Source organism: Pipistrellus hanaki (genome assembly GCF_964339955.1).
Source record: "Pipistrellus hanaki genome assembly, chromosome: 11".
In the NCBI taxonomy this organism is placed as follows: Eukaryota; Metazoa; Chordata; class Mammalia; order Chiroptera; family Vespertilionidae; genus Pipistrellus; species Pipistrellus hanaki.
In genome coordinates this window covers 67,224,123-67,239,665 of record NC_140513.1, presented here as the reverse complement: position 1 = coordinate 67,239,665, position 15,543 = coordinate 67,224,123, and the positions used below count along the sequence as shown (strand labels likewise).

At 41.7% G+C, this 15,543-nt stretch overlaps 1 protein-coding gene across 3 annotated transcripts in view; it reads left to right on the top strand.

The window, feature by feature from the left end:
* Window positions 1–13,116, top strand: part of PTPDC1 (protein tyrosine phosphatase domain containing 1) — a 68,077-nt gene extending 54,961 nt beyond the window's left edge. For 2 of the 3 annotated variants that reach the window (XM_084898965.1, XM_084898964.1), the window contains exons 8-10: window positions 2,597–2,782; window positions 8,663–8,773; window positions 11,438–13,116. In XM_084898965.1, coding sequence (XP_084755091.1) covers window positions 2,597–2,782; window positions 8,663–8,773; window positions 11,438–11,554 — 414 coding nt within the window. In that variant the 3' untranslated portion in view covers window positions 11,555–13,116. The remainder of the gene's footprint in view (window positions 1–2,596; window positions 2,783–8,662; window positions 8,774–11,437) is intronic. The other variant, XM_084898966.1, reaches the window with a different exon arrangement.
* Window positions 13,117–15,543: the final 2,427 nt, after the last annotated feature.

Genomic DNA, 15,543 nt, shown 5'->3' with positions numbered 1-15,543 from the left:
GTTAAAGGGTCTTCTTTAAGAAGAAGTGGGGGGGAGATAAAAAATATGAATAATAAAATGGCAATAGATATATATCTATCCACTACTTCAAATGTAAATGGTTTAAATGCTTTAATCAAAAGACATCAGGTGCCTGAAAGGATAACAAAACAAGACCCATACATATGCTGTCCACAGGAGACTCACTTCAAATAAAAAGAAAGACACAGACTGAATGTAAAGGGGTGGAAAAGATAGTTCATGAAAATGGCAATGAAGGAAAAAAAAGTTTGGATAGCAAAACTTACACCAGACAAAATAGACTTTAAACAGAGGCTATAACAAGAGATAAGGAAAAACCCAGCAATTACACTTCTGGATATTTATCCATAATAACACAAAGCACTAAATCAAGAAGACATAGACATCCGTAGGTTCATTGCAACAGCATTTACAATAGCTAAAATATGGGAGCAATGTAAGTGTCCAACAGATAAATAGGTAAAGAAGTGGTGCATACATACAATGGAATATGACTAAGTCATAAAAAAGAGTGAATTCTTACCATCTGCAACAGTATGGGTGGACCTAGAGGGTGTTGTGCTGAGTGAAATAAACCAGACCGAGAAAGGCAAATGTCAGATGATTTCACTTGTATGTGAAATCAGAAAAGGAGAGCAGGCAGAACAGAAAGAGATTCACTAATACAGTGAATATTGATGCTTGCCAGAGGGTAGAGGACTTGGGGGACTGGGTGGGAAAGGTGAGGGGAATAAGAAGTAAAAATTGGTAGTTACAAGTAGTCACAGGGATGTAAAGTACAGCATAGGTAGTATAATCAATACTGTATGGTGTATGATGGGTACTAGATTTATCAGGCAATCACTTTGTAAGTTATACAAAGGTCTAATCTGGGCTGTACACGTGACACTAATACAATATTGTACATCAGCTATAATGAAAGAAAAAAAAATTTTTTTTAATAAAATGAACATGAGCCGAAACCGGTTTGGCTCAATGGATAGAGTGTCGGCCTGCAGACTGAAAGGTCCTGGGTTCTATTCCGGTCAAGTGCATGTACCTTGGTTGTGGGCACATCTCCAGTAGGGGGTGTGCAAGAGGTAGCTCGTCGAAGATTCTCTCTCATTGATGTTTCTAACTCTATCCCTCTTTCTTCCTCTCGTAAAAAATCAATAAAATATATTTTAAATAAAATAAAATGAACATGAACATGATTTATAGTAAATGGCATAATGCCGCCTTGTCCCTATACTAGGCCCTTTCATGTCTTTTATCTCGTGATTTTCACAATAATTCTTTGAGGCAGATGATATTATTCACAGGTTCTTTGTTAATCTATTATAGTCCTTATGAATTAAGTATCACAGATGGGGAAACTATGGGTCCCAAGGGTCACATGTCATGCTTGCAGTCACATGGTCTGCATGCCCTAGAGCCAGGCTACAGCTCATGTGTTTAATATTTTTCATCATTCTCATGTCTTTCATAATTCCACTGAAGATTTCAGAAAACATATTGATGTAACAGTCATTTAACAAGAGGGTCTTTGAGTTTGTTGTTTCTGCCCAGCCTGTTTGCTCAAGTTGACTTATTTATGCCAGAGAACCCTGATGGCATGAAGAAACATCACAGACTGGGTGGAGCAGCCCTAGTGGGAATGCCTATTTTGCCCCTTTCTCGATTTGGGCTCCTGGGCTAGTTATTTTATCTTTCCTGAGCCCCAGTACATTTGTCAGTAGAGGGAATTGGGTTGCTGTAGAATCAGGTAAGTCATGTATCAGAGTTCCTATCATAAGGAAAGTGTTCTATAATTATAGAACGGGTGAATGAATGAATGGCAGCAATTACTATGATTACTATTATTGCAACCATATTTCATTTACTAAAACATAAATGTTCTGTCAGAAATTAAAATTCTTATCTCACTTTTCCCCTGTTCTCTGTGAGGCAAAGTTTTAAAATCACCTGCCTAAATTACCTGCAGGCTTGTGGAGTACTAGCAAGACTTCCTAGTTGTTTACACCCTATCAAATTTCAGGGTACAGTGCTTATTGTTTGTTAAATTCTACATAGGATTCTAAAAAAGAATTTGAAAGAAGTACATTTATCAACTTTTGGGGGATACAATTTAGTTTCAGTCAGAAGCTTTTCCTTGTCCCAGGTTAATTTGCAAATATCCTCTTATTTATAACTTTTAATCTACCATTCTACTTCATTGCAGCAAATATTTCTCATTTGTTTGACAAGACCCTGAAAAGGCTTGTTCCTGACTTGTTCCTGCAGTTTCTGCGTGAAGTGGAAAGCTTAGGTTAACTACGCCGTTCTCTGCACTAGGAGCTTTAGCAGACCTTAGTCTGCTCAACACCTGTGGGGCAGGGATGCAGTTCATAGAGGGAAACTGAGGCTTAGAGAGAGTCGGTATCAACCCAATGCGCCTCCTGGAAGTGGTCTTGGAGGGGTCCCAATCTTTCTCCAGAGACTTTCTTCTGGATAGCTTGAGGTTCATCAGATGTCAAATGGTGCCTGCTTCTTCTCCCTTCTCTCTTCCCTCTTCCTTATCTCTCCTCTCCCTCTTTTTATCTTCCTTTCTTTTTAGAAAGAGCTAAATTCCCGAGACGGAGCTTGGGAAAGGATATGTCATGAGAGGGATCCTTTCATCCTGTGCAGTTTGATGTGGTCGTGGGTGGAGCAGCTGAAGGAGCCTGTGATAACGCAAGAGGATGTGAGCATGTTGGCTGGCAGATGTGCGGATGCTGCAGATGCACTGTTTCTGTTAGAGAAGGTAAAGTAGCTGCTGGACCAGGTGATGCAATCTATATATATAAAGAGATAATAGGTAAATCGTCCAGGATGCCATAATGTCGCAACCACTCAGGAGGAGGCTGCGTACACAGGCGGGCAGGAGGGGACTGTGAGAGGTGAAGCGAGCCACAGGTGCCGCGGTGGCCTGAACAGTCCCAGAGCGGAGACAGGGCCCGCCTCCGCACCTGAGCTGCAGAGGAAACACCTTTTCTGACTGCTCATTGGTTAAACTCCTGGTACAACACTCGCAGTGGTCTTGGTAACTTGGGTAATAAATCAAGAAGGAGATCTAGGGTTTTTCTACCTCACTCCTGGAGGAAAAAATGAAGGTCTGCTGCTGGAAGAGCTAAGAAATGTCATATCCTGCCCTAGCCAGTTTTGCTCAGTGGATAGAGCCTCAGCCTGCAGATCACAGGGTCTGGGTTTGGTTCTGATCAAGAGCATGTACATAGGTTGCAGGCTCCTCCCTGGCCAAGGCCCAGGTCAGTGCTCATGCAGGAGGCAACCAATCAAAGTGTCCTTCTCACATTGATGTTTCTCTCTGTCTTTCCCTCTCCCATGCTTTCTAAAAATCAATGGAAAAATATCCTCAGGTGAGGATAAAAAAAGAAAGAAATGTCATCCTATGAAAGAGGCATCTTGAAAATGCCTGACAAAAGTTGTCATTTTTTCATGGTGAAGGGACTGCCAGCAGTGGCAGCAGCAGCGGGGTGATCAGCCCGGTCGCCTCCTACAGAGGGAGGCTAGACTGCAGCTTAGGCCCCCTCCCCGCAGGGAGTGGGCTTAAGCTGCCAGTAGGACATCCCCTGAGGGCTCCCAGACTGTGAGAGGGGGCAGTCTGGCTGAGGGACACCACCCCCCAACCCAGTGCACGAATTTTGTGCACCAGGCCTCTAGTTGATTACATAAGTTCACATATTAAAGTTCCATGTTAATTTCCTTTATATATATATATATATATATATATATATATATATATATATATATAAAGGAAATTAACATGGAACCCCATATCTGGGTCTAATTTAAGTTTCTATGTTTAAGTTTTTCCTAGTAATACCCAGTATTAACATTTAGAAGATATAAAAATAAATGCCCATAATCCCAAGAGAACCACTTTAAACATTTTCACGTCTTTCAGACTTATTACCGCATATGTTAACTTGGTAAAAATCATTTCATATACGACTTTATGCTTCATTTTTGCTCAAAATTATAACTGGTATATTTCCATGTTTATTGTAACATTTTCATAAATGTTAACTTGATGGACAGGTAATACTCTAACACTGTGGGAATATGTTATAATCAACCATTTTCACTTTCAAGTATTCATCTCCACTTATTTACCACTAGCGGCCCAGTACACGGAATTCGTGCACGGAGGTGTGTCCCTCAGCCCAGTCTGCACTCTCTCCAATCTGGGAACCCTTGAGGGATGTCCAAATGCCCGTTTAGGCCCCATCCTACCACCAGAATCAGGCCTAAACAGGAATTTGGACATCCCTCTCACAATCCAGGACTGCTGGCTCCCAACTGCTTGCCTGCCTGCCTTCCTGATTGCTCCTAAGCACTTCTGCGTGCCAGCCTGATCATCCCCTAACCACTCCCCTGCCAGCCTGTTTGCCCCTAACTGTCCTCCCCTGCAGGCCTGGTCCCCCCCAACTGCTCTCCCCTGCAGGTCTTGTTCCCCCTTTCCCCTACCCCCCCGCCCAGCTGCCCTTCCCTGCAGGCCTGGTTGCCCCCAACTTCCCTCCTCTGCTGGCCTGGTCATCCCTGACTTCCCTCCCTTACAGGCTTGGTCCCTCCTAACGGCTTTCCCCTGCTGGCTATCTTGTGGTGGCCATCTTGTGTCCACATGGGGGCAGGATCTTTGCCCACATGGGGGCAACCATCTTTTGTGTTGAAGTGGTGGTCAATTTGCATATTACTATTTTATTAGGATAGAGGCCTGGTGCATTGGGGGGAGGGGAGGGCAGCTAGTTTGCCCTGAAGGGTGTCCTGGATCAGGGTGGGGGTTCCCTTAGGATGTGGGGAGGCCTGGGAAAGGGGTCTGTGGTAGTTTGCAGGCTGATCATGTCCCCGGAGACCCAAGCATAGGCCCTGGTATCTGGGATTTATCTTCTATAATTGAAACTTTGTAGCCTCGAGAGGAGGCCAAGACAGGCCAGGGCTGGAGAAGCTTGGGTTCTTTCATCACCAGGGGAAACTCAAGCCTTCTGCTCTTTCCAGCTTCGTGGCTGCCACAATTTTTGTTGGGATTTATTTATCTTCTATGATGAAAACTTTGTATTCTTTTAAACATTGTACTAAGTAAATGTGATATTCCATCTGTGAGGTTAGTATTTTTAACAAAATTGTGGCCTTAAGAGGTTATATAATTAACCAAATGTCATGTTGTTAAGAATTAGTAAAGTTTATGAAACCCCAGTCGTAACTAATAAATGTCCTCTATCACTGGACAAGTATATTTAATGACATAAGGAAATGCTTATAATAAATTACTGCATGAAAAAATATCAGGCTATATTCAATTTCTCTAAGGATATAGGACTACTGACACTCTAATACTTTTGCTAAGTTATGTTTTTCTATGAATTAGTTCAATTGATTTATCATTTCAATTATATCAGCATAAAGTTGTTAATATCCACTTATTGTATTTTAATGTCTGTAGGCACTGCAGTTGATGTCCTTTTTTATTCCTGTTTTTGCCTTTTTTCTTGGTCTTGGTGGGGGGCTTATTAATTTCATTAAGCCTGTCAAGGATTCTCTCATCTGGTTGCTTTTCATTAAATTAATTTCTGATCTTTATGTTTTCCTTTCCTCACCTTCCTTTGCTTTTAATTTAATGTCCCTTTCTAATTTCTTTTTTTTTTTTAATATATTTTATTGATTTTGTACAGAGAGGAAGGGAGAGAGATAGTCAGAAACATCGATGAGAGAGTCATCGATCAGCTGCCTCTTGCACACCCCCTACTGGGGATGTGCCCGCAACCAAGGTACATGCCCTTGACCGGAATCGAACCTGGAACCCTTCAGTCCCCAAGCCGACGCTCTATCCATTGAGCCAAACCGGTCCCGGCCCTTTCTAATTTCTTAAGATCAGTTCTGATAATTAATTTTGAGCCTTTCTCATTTTTCTAATATGCACATTTAAAGCCATAAAAGCTCTTGTAAGTGTGGTGGTAGTTATTCATCTGTAAAAATGGATATATAGTATTTAAAAAAATTATTGTCATTCATTTCAGAGATTTCTCACTTTCATTAACTTCTTTAACCTATGAACTATTTAGAAGGATGTTGGCTAATTATCTTTTTGGTATTAATTATCAGCTTAATTCCACTGTGGTTAGTCAGGAAATAACCTATATTAATTAAATTTTCTGAAATTTGAATTTGAAAGTAGATTTTTGTCTCAGACTTTGGACAATTTGATAAACACATTCTGTGGTGCTTGAAAAGAATGTGTGTTTGACACCAGCTGGGCACAATGTCCATTAGGTCATTTGTTAATCGTGTTAGAATCTATATCCTTATTGATGGCGTATTTGCTTTTTCTATGGTTACTGAGAAGGATGTGTTAAAGTCTCCATGATGTGGATTTTCCTATTTCTTTTATTTTGCCAGGTTTTTTTTTTTGTTTTTTGTGGTGGTTGTTTTTTTTGCTTGATATATTTTGAGATCATGTTCTTAGATTCTTACAAATTTAGAATTATTATATTTTCTTTTTAGACCTACTTTTATCATCATAAAATGTCCATCTTTATGTCTGTTTAGTAATGCTTCTTGTCGTAAAGTCTGCTTTGTGTTATAGTAGTGAAGATATACCAGCTTTCTTTTTGTTAGTTTTTGCATGGCATATACAATTTTACCATCCTTTTAGTCTCAATCTCATTTATTTATAATGAATCTTTTTTATAGGATTGAGTGGTTTATATTTAATCTGACAGTCTGACAACCATTTCTTTTAATTATGTATTTTGATCTATTCATACTCAATGTATTATTGATATATTTGGGTTTAAATTGATCATCTTAATATTTATTTGTTTAATATATTGATTTTTCTTTTTCTTTTTTTTTTTCTTTTTTTTTTACAGAGAGGAAGGGAGAGAGATAGTTAGAAACATCGATCAGCTGCCTCTTGCACACCCCCCACTGGGGATGTGCCCGCAACCAAGGTACATGCCCTTGACTGGAATCGAACCTGGGACCCTTCAGTCCGCAGGCCGTAGCTCTATCCACTGAGCCAAACCAGTTTCAGTCAAAAACTTTGTATTCTTGAGTGGAGGCCTGGGGCGGCCAGGGTACGTGGAAAGCTTGGCTTCCTCCATTGCCGGGGAAACAAAAAACCTCCTTTCTCCATGGCCACCGCCATCTTGGTTGGGTTAATTTGCATACTCGCTCCTGATTGGTAGTGGGTGTGGTTTGTGTATAGGGGAGTGATGGTTAATTTGCATATTGCTCTTTTATTAGATAGAATAAGTGTATAATGTGAAGAGCCGTGAGGTAGGTTGGAATATGCACTCATTTGTATTTTCTGTGAAAGGGAAGTGTGTCACATATATATGTATGTAGTCCTTGTATAAAAGGTAGAAGACTATAGAAGGAAAACAAGACCCCCCAATAGATAGCAATGGTGAATGCCTTAGGGAATGTTCTAGAAGACAATAGATCTAGGGAGGGAGGGAAGGAGACTGACTTGTCATTGTAGATCCTTTTTACAATTTAATATTTTTAACCATAGAGAAATATTACATTTTTATTTAAAAATAGGCTTTGTTTTTTTTTTAGGAAACTGCTATCTCATAATCAGCCTTGCATTACCTATTGTGCTGCCATGTGTCTCGTTTCCACATCTGCACTACTGCTGGTGAACGCAGACAGGCAAACACACAGTGGTGTGACGCACAGCTTTAAGATGAGATGTCTCCTGTATTGGGAGTCCTCTTCTGCTGGTTTCTCAGCAGCGAAATTACAGAGATGAGGCTGGAGAGTGGTTGAGAGAGGTAGTTACCCTTTTGGGTGGTGGCAGGCCAGGCCCTTGCTGAGATGTAGATTCTGTGTTCACCTTTGTTCACCCCTTTGGCCCTGAAAGGTAGAGGATCCGTTTTACTGAAAAGGGAAAGTGACATACTGCCCCAGGCCCGCAGCCTGTGTGGGAGCAGGACTCAAGCTCACTGTTCTGGCACATCGTGTGCTTCCATCGTCACTCACTCCATGCCCACGGGTAGGTGTTGGCATCATTTCAGGGGCTTACTTCTGTCAGCGTCACTGTCGTGATCTTGTGTGCCTGGGTGTTTCTGTGTCTGAGCAGATGTCCAGGTGCAGCCAGTGGCTCTGAGGGCCGTGTGCACTGGAGCTCACTGGGCAGGGCGAGGCTTCTTCGTTTCTCTTAAGTGCACGGCCTCAGGAATCAAGTCCGGAGGTTCTGTCAGAGACCTCCTAAAGTTCCCATGCTTCCCGGGGGCTGCCCGTCTCTCTTGACACCCCTCCGTCCTCCACAGGGTCTGCAGGCAGCAGGGCGAGCAGGTCCCTGGTTGCCGTGACATGTCAGCATACACAGCCCAACTGATGCCATTGTGTCCGGAAACCGAGTGGATCATCCCTTCAGTTCACTTCAAGGAAAACATTTCATTTGAAATTGTGCTTCATGTAATAACTAAGCAGCTCCTAAAAGCATTCAGACACATGACAGTAAACACTGGCAGAGCCCTTGGTAGAGAGTGTGGTGGGGGGGGTTAAAAGCACTTGGTCACATGCCAGTTCCTTGCTCTCCACTTGCTTTCAGTTTATTTCTTGAGGCATTTTTCAAAAAAACTTGTTTGATTTCAATTTCTGAAAAAAAACAAAACAGGGCCAGCACCAGACTATCCTCTGTGTATTGCACTGCCTGGTGAGCCTGCAGCCGGTTCCCGTGGATGTGGAGGAAGCTGTCCTGGCCCACGCCATCCAAGCTTTCACCAAGGTGGGTGGTGCTCTCCCTCCTTCAGACACAGCAGCATGATCTTTGCAAGTTAGAATTCAGAGGTCAGCTGCCTCCTCTAAAATAAAACTGCTCGCTATGGCTCCTCTGCAGGGAAATGTGTTTGACATTTCTTGAAAATAGTTGCAGACTTTTAGCTAAAATTACCCATTTTCTAACAGTGATATTAGAAAAAGCTGACCTGTGGGCGGGGGGGGGGGGTTGTAGGAGAACATTGAAACAAAGAGCTTTTATAAAGAGAAACAGTTGGGTATTGAGAAAGTATTTTAAATGATGTGCCAGTAGGAGTCAGAGAATCTTGTTGTTGAGCCAGTTCTACCTTGGGTCTGAACAAGAAATCATCTAGTGAGAATTCAGTGTCCAGCATTGATGATTCGGTAGTATGTCCTAGTTGGCAAATCCTAAGCAGAGAGTAAAAAAACGTTTCCTTTCTCTGCACATCCTTCTGGCTGAAAAGAGTCTGGGGCCTGCCAAGTGAAAAGGTTTCCCTTGCCCATTCAGTTAATTTTTTGGTACTTCTCACTTATAATACGAAAATGTCATTAAGCAAAGAACCCAGCTTTTCAATGATGGTGTCTGCAGTAAACACTAGTGTTGATACCAGTCATTATCTGTACCATTCACCAGTCCCCTCCGCCTGTGCTATTTCTAAAGTGATATTATTCCAGCAGGCTTTCTTGTTCCCCATCTGTAGCTTCATGGCACTAGGTTCCCAGAGTCAGCAGCTCAAACCCCAATCACATGATCCTCTACATCTATTTTTTATTACATTTTCATAGGCCTTTATAGACCAAGAAGCTACTTGCTGTGTGGGGAAGGTTGTGGCTTGGTGTTTACCAAAGTAAACAGTGCAGATTGTTATTAATGTTAGTAAGTTTCTGCAAATATGATAGACAATATAATGAATGGTTAAGATAAAAATAAGTGTTTGACTTAACTGAAAATAATACTTAATATTGGTCTCTCCAAATTTCTTTACAACTTCTTTTGGCCTTTTAGGGGGATACTAGTGAAGAGTTAACTATACCAGTTGTCCAAATCTGTCTATAAAAATGTTAGGAGAGTCCTTGGGTCTCCCCTGTGCACAACCACAGGAGCAGTCTGTCCTGGGCTTCCCATGTAGAAAAGGCCATGTCTCCCTTCACGCAGAGCTCAGTAGGCTTGCTGCAGCCCCAACTTGGGATCCTCGACTACGATGCAAATGCCCTGCTTGTGCGGCGCATCCACCTGTGCCCTCCACGTCGCCCCCTTGTGACCTGGAGCAAAGGAACCCACTTGTGATTATGTTGTTCAAGTTACAATGTTGTTAGTCTCTGGCCCAGCCGTCTAGTGTCTCCTTCCAGTGTCCCCAGGCCAGCAGATGTTAGCATGTGAGCAGAGGGAAACCCCAGACACTTCCCAGCCCTTCACAAGGAGATAGCCCTCCCTCCCTCCAGGTGCAGGAGGAGGGGGCCCTGGCCAAGGGGTCTGATCCTGTCACAGGAGTCACATGTTTCTTTGGGAGGAGGTGGGGAAGCATGGTCATTGCTCTTGTTCTCCATCCTGCATCACTCCTAACCCTGCAGTACAGGGAACTTGGGCAGACAGTTTGCATGTGTACATGGTGCCTTCCCACCAAGGAAACTGCTACATGTCAGGCTCTCATATTTAGTATTCACGGAAACCTAAGGAGATGGGCATTGCGGCCTCCCTCTTACAGAGAGGTCAGGGATGACCCGAGGCTGCATGGCTGGCAGGTGGGAGGCCAGGCTCCTGTTCAGGTCAACCCCTGTGCAACACGTAGCTAGTGCACATTGTTTTCATGAGGAGTCCTTGCACTTATATATGTCACTGACCAGGTTCTGGCTCCAAAACACACTGCACACTCAGCTTCCTCACAGTGTCTAAGTAGACTATATATACAGGCACTAGATTTAAGTCTTGGGTTTTCATTGATCATTTTGTCATTGATGTAATTGGCAATTCTAATTTGTAATTAAAATGAATGTGTGAAATGTATTGTGTATACTTTTCTAAAATATATTTTTATTGATTTCAGACAGGAAGGGAGAGGGAGAGAGAGATAGAAACATCAATGATGAGAGAGAATTATTGATCAGCTACCTCCTGCACTCCCCACATTGGGGATCAAGGCCTCAACCTGGGCATGTGCCCTGACCGGGAATTGAGCTGTGACCTCCTGGTTCATAGGTCGCCATTCAACCACTGAGACACACTGGCCTAGCATATTTTATATGTTTTTAAATTTATGTATAATTTTTCCCTGACCAGTTTGGCTTGGTGGATAGGGTGTGGCCTACGGACTGAAAGGTCCCGGGTTCAATTTCAGTCAAGGCCACCTGTCTGGGTTTCAGGCTCCTCCCTGGCCCGGGCCCTGGGTCAGGGCACATACAGGAGGCAACTAATCAATGTGTTTCTCTCAACTCAACATTTTTTTCTGTCTTTCCTTCTCTCTTCCACTCTCTAAAAATCAGTGGAAAAATATCTTCAGGTGAGGATTTTAAAAAGTTCATTAATTTAAAATTTTTTATATATGATTTTGCTAATAAGTGTTATTTTTCCCCCATCCCATTTCTTTTCTCCAAAAATAGACTGGTTAAAATTCTTTGTTACAGTGTCCTGAATGTAAATTTTCTTTGTCACCAGGTTAATTTTGATTCTGAAAATGGACCAATAGTTTACAACACCCTAAAGAAAATATTTAAGCGCACACTTGAAGAAAAAAGAAAACTGACAAAAGACAGCCTTACGCCTGGTGTTTAGTGCAGCTGCCTCTCCCTTCTTGGCGACTGTTTCGGACCAGAAGACCCATCGGCATTTCTGTTCATAGATGAACAAGGTCAGGCGTGGAGCTGCTTCGTCTCCCAGCACTCTGCTTCATGCTCTTGGTTTGTGCTAAGTATGACCGCTTCTGTTTGGAGCAGTTATATATTTTAAGATATCGTTGAGCTACATTTTTGTGTTTAAAAATTGCCATAAAGTTGTTGCCACTTTTATTTATTTAACTGAATTAATATTGTTGTATTACTATTTCAAGTAATGTATGTTTACATCCTTATTCTTTTGACATTTTGGAAAAAGCTGTAACTCTTCTTTCCAGAACAATTACCTTGTTGACAGAACTCTTTCTACCATTGTTACCAAGTAGATTTCAGTAGTAAAATGTCAGTGTGTATCCATCCCTGATGCATGATATAAGGAAGTCACCAAGTGTCTTAAACCAAGTGTTTCTTATTTCTTAATAAGAAGGTTGTTGATACAATGTTTTTAAAGGATTTTTTTAAATTGTTGAAATCTTTTTTTTTCTTTTTATAGATCTGGCAAAGGATTTCAAAATGTATTCTTTTTCAGGGTAGTTTAGTTTTGCGGTTGAAGGAATGACTGTGAGATAGCTGGGGTTTTTACTTGTAGAAAGTAGCCTTGCTCAGGCTTCTAGGCGATGTCGCCAACCTTTGCTGTCACAGGAGACGGGAGTGGTTCCCACTCACCACGCCTTATCTCCCCCCCCCCCCCCCCCCCGGGGCTGCTGCTGCGTCAAATAACATCTTTACAGAGACACGGAGCAGTGGCGGGCACTGTGGGAAGCTGCTCTGAAGCAGGACTCCACAGAAAGCCCGGCCTCATGGGGCAGGCTCTGCAGCCCTGCTGTCCAGGCACTGCAGCCCTCCCAGTGCCATGTCTGTTCATGCTGATGGTGTGACAGCGTGAGATCTGGCCCACACCTCCCAGGCTATAGACCAAGTTGCCTTTGACTGCCTTTTGACTAGAACAAGTAAGATTTTTAAATTGAATTTGACCCACGTAGGTTATATTCGCCCTACTAGCTTTAGATAAGAACCTAAAGTGGTTCCTTGTAGAACCAAACTATCCGTCAGCTCTTGAAGCCATAACTAATATTCAAATGAACAGGTGAGGTACCTAGGCCAGGCCAGAGACTATCAAAGTTTTTCCCAAAAAGGGTGATATTAATCAAACCATTTCAAACTAAAGAAACTATTGTACTTAATCATAAATACAGAATATAAGAAAAAGCTAATTTACAACAAATGAAATTTCTCTAACTTTTGCATCTGTGAATCAAGCTCTAGCACATTAAAGATATTTTAGTCATTATCAGTCTTACTAACTCCGCTGGCAAACACTAAATGCCATTTTCTCCCACACTGTTTGTATTTTCTTAGGAAAGCAAATCCAATGAATTTTAATGGACCGGGTTGTCCATTCCTGATATTTCTCATTTTCAAGTGCCTGATCTAGGAAATTAGGGAAGAAGACAATTGCATTTATCCAAAGATACGTTATTAAAATGTTTTGTACCAAAAAGATGTCTGTTCTCTTCTCATTCAGTCTCGTGTGGGCAAGTGGCACCACGGCTTATCTGATGGTGTGACCCCAGGGCACCTCTAAAATCTAAGTACACCCACCAGCAAGGGAGAGCTGATGGGGGAATTCATTAGGCTGTGTACAGTTACAGGATTCATTGGAATAAAAGTGAAAAATAACAACCCAAACCCTCATCTTGTACTTCTTTAGCTTGAGAGTCATGCATATCCTAATGCAGTTTGTGGTTAGACTATCCTGATGGGCAGACTGAGTTGTGGGTTGAACAGGCAGCTAGCCAAGCTCTCCTCCATTCCAAATCTGTTGGTTCAGAATGACCAAGGTGTCGGGGGACCCGGGTTGGAGAATTCTAAGAGGAATGAGCAAGGAAAATAACCATGCTCTCTTCCTCCTGAAACCACCTGCCTACGGAGCTTCGAACCAGGTAGAGCTGCCCAGCATGGAGGGCCCCATCAGGGACCCTGAGGCTCTCTTAGCATTCAACTCCATGACGGCATCATAGAGCCTCATCTTGTCCATAGTGCAGTGGAAATACCCCACATTTCTGGTCCTCTGGAAAAGGCTGAACTGGCTGTGCTACTCTCATAGGATCTCTAGCACAGCACTTAGGAAGGGAATGATTTCTGCCACTTCTGGGTTTTGCTATTTTGTAGCATTGGCTGATGCTCTTTGAAATAAAGTAATGCTGCTTCAAAGATTGCTTTGTGTATTTGCATAACTCAAAAGTACTGTGCTGATCATCTTAGTCATATCTTTAACGAGCCTCCCGGTATTATCTGAGAAAGATTATGTGCTTTCATCACTCTAGGTTCCGTGAAAATAACAATATGTCAGAGTTAATAGACATAAAGTTCCTATTTTCTCTTAAGTGGAGAACGCTTCTATGCCTGCTGCTATTTCAGACTATTCTCCAGATGTCTGAAAAATGTTCCAGAAACAGTGTCTTATAGACAGAGTGCATGCCTTAAGTTCTTGATATTTGAAGGGCTACAAATAGTTTGGGGGCTTGTTTAAAAGTGACTGTTTACTCATAGGGTCTTTGTTCCAAATTAATAAGCATTGATGTATTTTCAGTGCAAGTAAGTCAAGAACAGCATTGCCTTTGGTGCTTTTTGTTTGTATAAATGTGGCCCAGGATTAGGACCTTATTTTAAGTTGTTCTTTTCAATGTGAGATGGTTGAATATTGTATACGGATAAAAATAGCAAGACAAAAGTTCCACAAATCCTATTATGCAACAGTGCATTATTTTTTAGTCACACTTTTAGGCATGAGCTGATCTTTGATTAGCCCAGCACTGACAATAAAACTGATTTATAAACAATCACAATGGGGCCATTTACTAGTGGAGCTGTGGGGAAGCTTCATTGCAAGCCAGCCAATAAAAGATTATATATATATATATATATATATATATATATATATATATATATATACACACACACACACACACACACACACACACACACACACACACACATATGCCTAAGTGACCAGCCAACCGGCTAGAAGCTATGATGCACAATAACCACCATATAGACACTCAATGTATTGGGTCGGCAACTAGGTAATTGCGGGTTTCACACACATATGGCTTCAGTTGAATTTTTAGGTTTGCAGACGTAGTACAAATGTAAAACACATTTTGTATTTAATAGTTGGCTATTCAGCTGTTAATCAGTAAAAAAAGTTTTTTGATCTGTTTTGTAGTTTTTGTTTGGCGTTCGTTGAAAAATGGAAAATCAAAAGGAACATTTTCGTCATATTTTGCTTTTTTATTTCCGCAAGGGAAAAACGCATCACAAGCTCATAAAAAGTTATGTGCTGTTTATGGTGACGAAGCCTTAAAAGAACGGCAGTGTCAAAATTGGTTTGCCAAATTTCGTTCTGGTGATTTTTCACTCAAAGATGAAAGACGCTCTGGTCGTCCAGTTGAAGTTGATGACGCCCTAATCAAAGCAATAATCAATTCGGACTGTCACAGTACAACACGTGAGATTGCAGAGAAGCTTCATGTATCACATACATGCATTGAAAATCACTTAAAACAACTTGGCTATGTTCAAAAACTCGATACATGGGTTCCTCACGAACTGAAAGAATCACAGTTAACGCAACGCATTAGCAGCTGCGATTTGCTAAAGAAACGTAATGAAAATGATCCATTTTTAAAACGACTGATAACTGGCGATGAAAAATGGGTTGTTTACAACAATATCAAGCGGAAAAGATCGTGGAGCAGGCCAGGTGAACCAACTCAAACAACATCAAAAGCTGAGATTCATCAAAAGAAGGTTTTATCAGTTTGGTGGGATTACAAAGGAATTGTCTACTTTGAACTCTTACCACCCAACCGAACGATCAATTCTGATGTCTACATTGAACAACTAATGAAATTAAACAATGCAGTT